This window comes from Zonotrichia albicollis, chromosome 13 (genome assembly GCF_047830755.1).
Source record: "Zonotrichia albicollis isolate bZonAlb1 chromosome 13, bZonAlb1.hap1, whole genome shotgun sequence".
Lineage (NCBI taxonomy): Eukaryota > Metazoa > Chordata > Aves > Passeriformes > Passerellidae > Zonotrichia > Zonotrichia albicollis.
This window is the reverse complement of record NC_133831.1, coordinates 1,576,931-1,586,164: the sequence shown is the minus strand read 5'-3', so window position 1 is coordinate 1,586,164 and position 9,234 is coordinate 1,576,931. Positions and strand designations below refer to the sequence as shown.

The following is a 9,234-nucleotide window of genomic DNA, read 5'->3' as shown; positions in this document are numbered from 1 at the left end:
TGCCCCCGTGGCCCGGTGGCTGTCCCGGCCTGCCCGTGTCACACGTGCGCCTGCCATTTCCTCAGATAAGCAGCTAATCTCCATCAATCATCATTGCGGGCAATTATCATAATAGGGCCATTTTGCACTTATCCTCGCCACGTGACGCAGGAGCCACTTAGGGCTGCACTTCACTGCGAGCTGCTCCGGTCCCCGGGGAGTCCCCATGGCAATCGTGTCCCCTGCAGGGCCCTGGGGACAGTGCCGGCAGCAGCTCGGGGATGCTCCTGCCGGCAGGGATGCAGGCAAGGAGGGAGCTCTGAAACCCGGGGGAAAACACAGGGAGAGCCTGTCCCTGCCACGGGAGCAGCAGCAGCACAGAGTTAAACCCAAACTGGGGACACTCCATCTGCTTTCTGCCACCATAGGGGCCTGGTGGCATCGGGTGGTGCTGATCCCACGTGGCTGTGGCAGGGGACAGGGCCAGCAGCCCCTGGTGACCTTCACAGCCTGGCAGGGAGCAGCTTAGGGAGGCTGGGAAGGCACCAGGGCCTCGGTGGGGATTAGGGGCCAGCAGATGGATGGAGATCAAACGTTTCACTGCCCCTTGTTTACAACATCTTGCTGGGCAGCCATGGGGAGCCCAGCACTGCTCTAGCTCTGTCCCTCCCTGGGCTGGGGCAGGATGGGGATAGGGACACATTTCCATGGTTTTGGGGTGTCCCAGTGGGATGAACATGCTCCCACCTTGTGTGCTGCATCTTCACTCCAAGCAGTGCCACAGTGGAAGCTGCCAGTGCCTCCATCCCATCCCATCCCATCCCATCCCATCCCATCCCATCCCATCCCATCCCATCCCATCCCATCCCATTATCCCATCCCATCCCATCCCATTATCCCATCCCATCCCATCCCATCCCACAGCACTGGGATGAACTCTCAGTCACCCTGAGCATTCCCTCAGCCTGCAGTGTTTGTGCTGTTTACACCACCCCAGTAATTACTTCCTTTTTTTTTTTTCCTTTAATAAATACGGATGCGCCACAAGTAAACCCCAGTGCAATGAAAGCTTTCTGCTGGCTCCATAATTAATCACCGAGCTGAGCAGGGTGAGGAGGGCAGGCACAAAACCCTCCCATCCTCTGGGGCTGCGGGCTCACACTTGGCTGGGAGGGACCCGGGAAGCTGCGGTGGCAGCTTGCGGACAGCCCTGGGGACCGGGGCCAGGTCTGCTGTGAGGGCACTTCCCTTCCCTTCCCTTCCCTTCCCTTCCCTTCCCTTCCCTTCCCTTCCCTTCCCTTCCCTTCCCTTCCCTTCCCTTCCCTTCCCTTCCCTTCCCTTCCCTTCCCTTCCCTTCCCTTCCCTTCCCTTCCCTTCCCTTCCCTTCCCTTCCCTTCCCTTCCCTTCCCTTCCCTTCCCTTCCCTTCGCACTGTCCCAGGGACATGGCTGGCTCCAGATGGCCGGTGGCACCAGGTGCTGGGTTGGGGTGGCACAGGGTGGCACGGGTGACATCAGCTGTGTGTGACATCCCTGCTGGCCCTGCCGCCCTCGGGGGGAGCACGGCCCTGTCACCCCAGCAGGGAGGATCCCAGCTGGAGGGGCTGCTCCTGGCTCATCCTTGCATGTCCCAGTGCTGCCCCCAGCTCTGTGCCCACTGTCCCTGCCAGTCTGTGTGCCACCATGGGGGAGTTGGCACCAGAGACCTCCTCATAGGCACACACCCTGGGGAGAGGGCTCATTCCTGTGTGGAGAGCTGTGCCATGGAGAGATGTGCCATTGAAAGAAGTGACTTGGGGAGCTGTGCCATGGAGAGTCCTGCCATGAAGAGGGAGCTGTGCCATGAGCAGGGAACCATGAGGAGGGAGCTGGGCCATGAGGAGGGAGCCATGCAGGATTGTTGGGTGCAGGCGCCGGGTGCAGGATTGTTGGGTGCAGCATTGTTGGGTGCAGGAGCGTTGTGGGTGCAGGAACATTGGGTGCAGGAGCGTTGGGTGCAGGCGTTGGGTACAGGAGCGTTGGGTGCCTCCCCCAGCGCTGGGATCCCGGCCCTGTTTCCGCTCCCAGCCCCGGTGGAAACACACCTGAGGGGTGGGCGGGGGTCACCGCGGCCGTGCCGCTTCACGGCCTACTGGGCACAGCCGGGGCAGCTCGACTCGGTGTGCCATGTGCCGTGTGCCATGTGCCACCATAGGATGTCTGTGCAGCCCCACATGGCTGTGTGTGTGTCCCCTGGGTGCCCATGCACCTCTGGGATCTCTGTGCCCCCCTGGGATGCCCATGTGCGAGTGTTACCTGAGCCCAGGCCATGCCTGCCCCCTGCCCACACCCCCAAATCCCCACATCCCCCAGAGCAGGCCCATGGTCCCGGACCCGCGGGGCACAGCTGGAGCTCCACACCCGCCCGCCATGCCGTCCGAGGGTGACACTCCGGGGGCTGCAGGCACAGTCAGCCCCGCGGAATCCCGGCCCCGCCCCCCGTGGGCGTTTTGGGGCCAAATCCCTACAAATGAGGCGCGGCCTGGCGGAACGTTTGTGCGCGGAACGTTCGAGTCGCGGCGCCGCGTTCCCGCCGGAGCTGTGCGCGAACGGAGCGGTCCCCCTGCGGCAGGTGAGGCCCCGCGGGGCTGCGGGAGGCGGCGGGGCCGGGATGGCCCCGGGACATTCCCGGGATGTCCCAGAGCCGGGACGAGCCGGGGCCCGCTGCCCTCGGCCCGCTGCGCTCGGACCCGGCCCTCGTTCCCCGCGGGAGCCGCTGGCTGCGGGGCCTGCGGCGGGGCGGCCCCGGTTCCTCGGCAGCTCCGCGCGGTTTGTGCCCGTTCCTGCTCCGGGATGTGCTGTGAGTTGGCTGAGAGCTGCAGGGGGGGGCGAATCCGCTCCGGAGTGAGAGGAGAATAAAGCCCTGAGGGTGGGCAAGCCCTGGCACAGGTGCCCAGAGCAGCCGTGGCTGCCCCTGGATCCCTGAAGTGTCCCAGGCCAGGCTGAACAGGGCTGGGAGCAGCCTGGGACAGTGGGAGGTGGCACTGGATGGGCTTTAAAGTCCCTTCCAATCCAAATCTTTCCCTGTTTTTTGTTTTGTGAGAAGGGAAACGTCTCAGCCATTATTTGATATCTTTTCCAAGTCCCTTAGTTACTTTATGATTTTCTAATAAAGTACTTTTTATGATTTTCTAAGAATGCAGTATTTTTATCTCTGTTGTAGAAACAGCCAGGAATCTTTTTGTGTTCCCGTGCCTGTGAATGAGGAAAGGGTGGAGTCCTGCAGGTCAGGCTCACCCTGGCAGCTACCCAGTCACGGCTGGAGCCGTGATTGTTCCTATAATAATTCACCTTGGAGCAGCTCAGAGTAACTCCAAAGGTCATTCTTCTCCAGGAAATGCATTTTATGCCCTTTGTGCTCAGAAAGTGCAGAGGGCTGTGCAGTGGGTCAGCTCCCAGTTTGCACTGGTTTTGTGCTGGGAGCTGGGGAGAGCCCTCCAGCTGCTTTGAGATCTTCAGCCGTAGGAGGAGGGTTTGGATTTTCCCTTCCAAGGGATTTGAACCTTCCCTTCCAAGGCAGCAGAACCACATCCCTGCCCTGCCCTCACCTTCCCAGGGATCCAGGGATAAATCTTGTTTCCAGGTATGCTCTGCTGGAGTTTGTGCCACCAATGGTCCTTGAGCAGCAGGAGGGGATGGCAAACAGCCCCTGGATTTACCCCATGTGTAAACGGGGTAAATCTGCAGCCTAGCTCTGGAGCACCCAGCATTCCCAGGCCTGGCTGGAGGTGCTGCTGTGAATTGCTCCATTAAACACAGACTGGTGGAACAGGGTAATTTGATTTTTGGAAGAGCTGGAGGAACAGTGAGAGCAGTGAGAGCATCAGCCACGCTGGTCCTGGGCAAAACCGGCTTTTAGTTCATGCTCCTCATCATGCTCAGGGCACTGACACCTTGCCATGGCCACAGCTTCACTTTAGGGTGTGAATTAGGTCAGGTTTTTGCATTTCAGGCTCTCCAGAGCAATGCAGAGACATCACATGAGCTCTGCCTTGAGCTGCTTTGTTTTTTTCCATGCCGGTGGCAAACGTCGGGAGTTCCCACGCTCACCCGCTCTGGGGCTGCAGCCTCTCTGCTCCCCCAGATGTTTCCACCCTAAATCACCTGCTTGTTTTGCAGAAGCAGAAATTGAGGTCGATTTGCAAAAGAAGATGTGAGCAGGGCCAGTGTCTGGGTGGGGAAATGCTCCGAAGGCGCAGGGGAGCGACCGCAGCGCTCACGGAAAATGAACTGTGTGTGCAGTTTGTGCAGCCTGAGCTGGGGCAGGCTGGTCAGCTCTGCCCTGGGGGGCTGCTGGGCTGGCTCCCCTTTGTTCCAGCTCCTCCCCACCCTGGGGAGCTGGGCTGGGAGGCTCTTGGAGCTGAGCTGCTGCACTAACAGGCATTTATCAAAAATAACAGGGAAGATCAGGTTGTTATTGGCGGCGTCAGGGAAGTGTCACGGACGCTCTCAGAGAGTGAGAGCTTGTCAGCCTTTGGCTGCCTCCTCTTGTCATGGAACCTCTCTGGGGATGTTTTGGTGCTGATTGGATTCTGTGCTGCAAATCCCTCCCTCCCTCTCCTGCCACAGCCCTGTGCTCTCCTCTCTGCTCTCTGTGTGGAGGGGGTGCTCCAGGCTGTGCAGAGGGGTTTAGGATTCTTCACAGAATCCTGGAATGGCTCGGCTTGGAAAGGACCTTAAAGCCTTTCTCATTTCACCCCCTGCCTGCCAACAGCCTGGGACACTGGGAAGGTGTCAGGGGGTGGAACTGGGTGGGCTTTGAGGTCCCTTCCAGCCCAAACCATTCTGGGATTCTGTGAAAGCTGGCTCATCATTTAAATGAGCTGGGTTTAGGGGCTGGGGGCTGTGCAGGAAAGGATCTCTGCTCCTGTTCCATCGTGCCAGGACCCAGGGATGCTCAGGCCACCCAGGATGTGGCACTCTGAGGCAGGGACATAAATAATACAGTGGATATTATTCAGATGAGGGCTGCCGCTTTGCCTGGGTGGGAATAACCCCCTGGGCAATCCCTGCCCTGCTGATGTGCCATCATTGCTCTCTGCAGAGTCGCTCCAGCCCGGCAGGATGCTGCTCCCCCTGCTCTGCCCCCAGCGCTGCCGGCCCCTCCGCTGCCTCCTGCGGGCCCTGTCCCGCTGCCCACGGCATGGGAGCAGGGCTGGCTGTCCCCACAGGGCTCTGCACACAGCCTGGGCCCCCTGCAGCAGTGACATCACCCCCGTGTTCACCAGGGCCCCGGCGTTTGGGGACAAAGTGGCCATCGTGGACCGGAACGGGGAGCACACGTACAGGGACCTGCTGAGCCGCAGCCTCCGCCTGTCCCGGGAGATCTGCAGCATCCTGCAGTGCCCCAGCAGGGACCTGAAGGAGGAGAGGATCTCCTTCCTGTGCCCCAACGATGCCTCCTACGTGGTGGCCCAGTGGGCTGCGTGGATGAGCGGGGCCATAGCGGTGCCCCTGTACAGGAAGCACCCTGTGCCCGAGCTGGAGTACGTGATCCAGGACTCCCAGAGCGCCCTGCTCATCGCAGCCGAGGAGTTCCTGGGCAAAATAACCCCCAGTGCCCAGAAACTGGGAGTCCCTGTGCTGCCTCTTCCCAGCTCTGGGGCTGGTGGATCCGCTGCAGCCACGGAGGAGGGGCCCTTGCCGAGCTGTTCCTCGTGGAAGGACAGAGGAGCCATGATCATCTACACCAGCGGGACCACGGGGAGGCCCAAGGGTGTGCTCAGCACCCACGAGAACGTGCAGGCTGTGGTGAGTGCTGCTGCCCCCCTGCCAGGCTCCTGCCAAGGTACAAAGCCTTGGGATCTGGAGGGGATTTGGGGTTGCAAACACCTTTCCATTGCCAAATTCCTGCTGAGAGCTGTGGGGCTGCAGCTCTGGAATCCTCCACGCTGGGAAGGTGAGCACACAGCAGCGTGTGAGGCTCTCAGCCTTGGCAGGGCAGGTGAATTCTCCTCCCTGCTTTCCTGGAAAGCAGAATGGATGAAACCTCTTGTGAAAAACCTGATTTCTTTGCAGTTTGCTTTTCTGCCCTCTGACTAGGGGAGAATCTTTGCTCCTAATTGGAAGATATCTTAGCCCAGCCCGGTGCTGTGTGAAGCCTGTGCATTATTCAGCTCTGTATCCCCAAGGCAAAAAAATCCATTAGCTCTTGGAGCCAAAAGGAATTAAAAGTTTGAATAAGCCTGCTGACTGCCTCACCACTTGGTTATCAGTGCCTGCAACTGCCAGCCTGCTGCCATTAGGGAAGGAGGGCAGGGAATTCAGGGGTGCCCTGAGAGCTGCTGCTGCTTGGGGTGCTCAGATCCTGCAGGGTCCCAACAGGAATGAAAGCCTTGATGGATGGAGCCAGGCCTTGGCTATATTGGGCAAAGAATCTGTTCCCTCACAAACATGCTGATTATTTGGGGGGTGGCCTGAGCAGTCCCCCATCCTTTGTGCTGCCCTGCAGGAAGCCTGAAAGCTGTTCCCTGCCCTGTGGATGAGGGTTCCTGTGAGACACACGACCAAATTCCACTGCTCAGATGCTTTTCTTATTTTTAGGTGGCTGGAAATAAGCTTTGCAGTTGCCAGCACTGGGCTCTGAAGGGCATTGTTGACCCAGAAACCTGATAATTATCCCTTCAGATAATTATCCCTTCAGAGCAGAGTGTTTTGGAAGCTTGATTCTCTCATAATTTTTACTAACATGAAACCTACTTTCTGTTTATCAGCAATTTCCTGCTCCTACTGATTATCCCTTACAGGTGCTAAAAGCCTGATGTCATCAGTGTCCTAACTATGGCAACAGAATTCTGGGAAAATTAGCTTTTTGATTACTATTGCTGCCAAATCTGCATGTGCAGCAGTAGATTAATATTTTTGTATGTCCTACTTAAAATCACTGTTGATATTTCTCAGTAACGAGGCAGGGCTTTGCTGATTTAAAGAACCATTTTGATAACATGCTGGAGGTGTTCCTCTTGTGTTCTGCTGTTGTGCTGGGAATTTTTCTTCTGCTGATGCTGAAGGAAAGATTTCATGCCCAGGCTTGGCATTCCTGCCAGGGAATTTGGGGATTGAATGACTTGGGAATACTGTGGGGAATACCTCGGGAAATGCTTCCTCCTGCCCTAAGGCCGTGCTGTTTGTTTTCTCCTCAGACCACGGGGCTGGTTGAGAAGTGGGAGTGGAAGAAGGAGGATGTGATCCTGCACGTGCTGCCTCTGCACCACGTCCACGGGGTGATCAACAAGCTGCAGTGCCCGCTGTGGGTGGGAGCCACGTGCGTCATGTTCCCGGAGTTCAGCGCGCACACGGTGAGCCCAGGGGAGCAGCAGCAGCGCCCGGGCACTGCGCTCCCAGCAGCTCTGGGAAGGGGTTCTGAGCAGTTCCAGCCCCTTAGCCACTGCCTGTGGGTGGTTCCCAACCAAGGGAATTGCTGGGGTGCTCAGCCCGGGGTATATGTGCTCTTCCAGAGGGTGCAGCTTGTGTGAGTGTGGTGTTGGGATGGGAGTGCTGCTCTGCCCCTCCCAGCCTGGGGGTGGCTGGACCCTTCTGTGCACACTGAGAGTGTTTCCATCCAGAATTGGTGCTGTGGAATTTTTTTATTTATTTTTTTTTTTACTGCCAGGAATTGTGGAAATACTGTTTTTTCTCTTGGGTGTTAGTGGTGTGCTGCTTGCTGAATTCTTTAGTGACTTGCATTTCCCAGAATCCCCAAAACACTGAGGCTGGAAAAGACCTCCAAGGTCACCAAGTCCATCCTGTGACCAATCCCCACTTTGTCACCCAGCTGAGAGCACTGAGTGCCATGTCCAGTCATTCCTTGGACATCTCCAGGGGTAGGGCTTCCACCACCTCTCTGGGCAACCCCTTGCAAATTTTCCCCTTCCAGTCCTACATCCTCAGTGTTTTGTGTTGCATTAATGACAGAACACACAGCCTTTTGAGTTTTTTGCAGCCCACGTAAGGGAAATCCTGGTTTTCCTCACTTACATGGAAAGGTGGCTCTTCCTCTGTGGAACAACAAGAGTTAACAGAGCTGTCAGGTTGGACTCAGTGATGTGAGAGTGAGTTTCCAGATCCAGACCTTCTTGTAGCTTTTAGGAAAAGTGGCAGGGGGGGAAACCTTACTGGAATAATGCTGTTAAAATGTTGTTTTCTATCTGAGCCAGGAAACACCAGTGCCAGTGTTCTGCTGTTCCTTTGTTCCCTGCAGCAGTGGCACGGGGAGAAGGGAAGGGACAGGCAGCAGTCAAGGTGGAACAGGTTCTACATTTCCCAGCCCCTGGGATGCAGCACTGTCCATCCACATCTCCCAGTGTCCTGGGGGGTGTCTGCAGTGTCACTGCTAAGGGACAGTTGGGTTTTCAGGTGCTGCTGCTGCTCGGAGCAGAAAGGAAGCAGAGGTGTGTTATCACTGCAGGGTTCCCTGGGAAAGCCAAAGGAGCCTGTGCTGGGTGACTGCCCGGGCTGCTCTCCCTGTGTGTGCAATGCACGTTTGGGAAGGCTTGTCCCATGGCAAGGACAAAGTGCACAGGTGTGGGATACACCTGGGAGCCTCTGGCTGTGCTGCTGCCAGGTGAGGGCGGGCCCGGAGCCACCGCAGGGCCGGGTGATCCTTCACGGCTCATTTCTGCTTCTCAGAGCAGCAGCCACAGAAAATGCACACTTCCCTTTTCTGGCAGGGGGCTCTGACACCTGAGCACGGATCCTTTTAGGGGGGACAGCCCTGGAATCTCAGCGGGGCAGCTCTGCACTTCCAGAGTGAATTGGCAGGATGCTGTGGTAGAGGGCAGGACGGTCCCTGGCTGCCATAACCTGTGCTTTCACCCAGTGATTGCTGCCAGATTGTTCTCCCCACCGTTAGGGTGACCCCAAAACCCCGGGGTGCAGCAGGGCTGTGCAGGAGGTGCCGCTGAGGGCGTCAGGGTGACCCCAAAGGCTCGGGGTGCAGCGGGGCTGTGCTGGAGGTGCCACTGAGGGTGTCAGGGTGACCCCAAAACCCCGGGGTGCAGCGGGGCTGTGCTGGAGGTGCTGCTGAAGGTGTCAGGGTGACCCCAAAGGCTCGGGGTGCAGCAGGGCTGTGCTGGAGGTGCCGTGGAGAGGCTGGAGCGGGGCCTCTGGAGGGCGCGGTGCTCCACGTCCTGTGCCGCGGTGATTGATGCTCCCTCGCACCCCTGCGTTCTCCCCTGCTCCCTCCCCACGTCTGCGGATCGATGAGCTGACGCTGAGGG

General features: G+C 58.1%; 1 protein-coding gene across 7 annotated transcripts in view; it reads left to right on the top strand.

Annotated features, from left to right (window-relative positions):
• Window positions 1-2,378: 2,378 nt before the first annotated feature.
• ACSF3 (acyl-CoA synthetase family member 3) overlaps window positions 2,379-9,234 on the top strand; it is a 53,166-nt gene continuing 46,310 nt past the window's right edge. For 2 of the 7 annotated variants that reach the window (XR_012582370.1, XM_074550720.1), the window contains exons 1-3: window positions 2,379-2,588; window positions 5,061-5,767; window positions 7,159-7,314. Coding sequence is in view for 6 of the 7 variants with exons in the window: in XM_074550720.1 (XP_074406821.1) it covers window positions 2,387-2,588; window positions 5,061-5,767; window positions 7,159-7,314 (1,065 nt within the window). In the remaining variant the exon portion in view is untranslated. The other 5 variants (XM_074550723.1, XM_074550724.1, XM_074550721.1 and 2 more) reach the window with 5 other exon arrangements.